The sequence below is a fragment of the Egretta garzetta genome, unplaced genomic scaffold (assembly GCF_000687185.1).
Source record: "Egretta garzetta isolate BGI_Z169 unplaced genomic scaffold, ASM68718v1 scaffold732, whole genome shotgun sequence".
Classification (NCBI taxonomy): Eukaryota; Metazoa; Chordata; class Aves; order Pelecaniformes; family Ardeidae; genus Egretta; species Egretta garzetta.
This window is the reverse complement of record NW_009259029.1, coordinates 279,134-280,188: the sequence shown is the minus strand read 5'-3', so window position 1 is coordinate 280,188 and position 1,055 is coordinate 279,134. Positions and strand designations below refer to the sequence as shown.

The following is a 1,055-nucleotide window of genomic DNA, read 5'->3' as shown; positions in this document are numbered from 1 at the left end:
CCTTCCCCGAGGAGGTGGTGGCCGGGCTGGACAAGCTGTCGGTCCTGCGCCTCAGCGCTGGCTACCTCCGCGCCAAGAGCTTCTTCAGCGGTAAGGGCACCGCCGGCGGGAGCTCCCCTGGGATTGTCCCCCAGATGTGCTTTTTTCCCCCCTTTCTAACACCGGATTTTCGCGCTTCGCAATCTCAAGCTGAAAGGCTTCAGGATGCGTCGCGCCTTGGCGAAAGCAGAGCTCGCACTTGTTTGGAATTAGAGGGGCCTGGACAGATGAAGTTGATTTTGCTTGTGGGTTCTGCTGAAGTAGAAAATTGAGGTTTACGCTGGCGGTTTTCGGCGTGGTCCCGGGCTGAGGCTTTGGTAGGCAGAGCTGCCAGGGTAGCGGCGCGTTGCGCAGCCCAGCTGGGAAGTTTCACGATGCAAGTGACTTTTTTTTTCCCCATTACAACAGACGGCTGAAATCCTCAGTGTGCTGACAGTGAATAATAATTACCTGCGACGTGGTTACAGTTTATTTGGGAACCTTTTAAAATAGACCGTGTTAAAGGCATGTCTGCATTCTACTGGGCTATGATTGTTGGCATTAATAGGAGCCCACAGGAGGGTATTTAGGCAGCCCTACGTTTTCCTGATGAAACAGCAGGCACCCGAGAGTACTGTGTATGACCTCGGAAACACCATTATTTCTCTTTTTAACTCCAAATCATTGATTGTAATAAATGCCCCAGTTTTTTTTTTTTTTTTTTTTTTTTCTTTTCCATTCTCTTTTAAACCCTGCTTGTAGGATTGGGAAACGGGTGAAATGAAAAATGAATGGCCTCAAGGAGAAGTTGTTTGCCTCGTAGTATCAGGTCAATTTGTTTGACTATATCGGCAGTGTTCTCTGCAGTGGTTTTGCCCTGGTAAAGAGCTGTCCTGCGTCAGCCTTTGCGACGCTGAACAAGTTGCCCGAAAACCATCATCTGCGATGATGCTCCAAAGCAGCGTGGTGCTGGTGTTTCTGAAGCACGCTTGTTCTTGCGCAGGGTGGAAGTCCGTGGCGCAGTGCAGGCCTCGCTC

General features: G+C 50.3%; 1 protein-coding gene across 1 annotated transcript in view; it reads left to right on the top strand.

The window, feature by feature from the left end:
- Positions 1–1,055, top strand: part of LOC104122544 (aryl hydrocarbon receptor) — a 51,196-nt gene that overhangs the window by 26,111 nt on the left and 24,030 nt on the right. Inside the window, exon 3 of the mRNA XM_035890251.1 lies at positions 15–90. Within this exon, the coding sequence (XP_035746144.1) occupies positions 15–90 (76 nt within the window). The remainder of the gene's footprint in view (positions 1–14; positions 91–1,055) is intronic.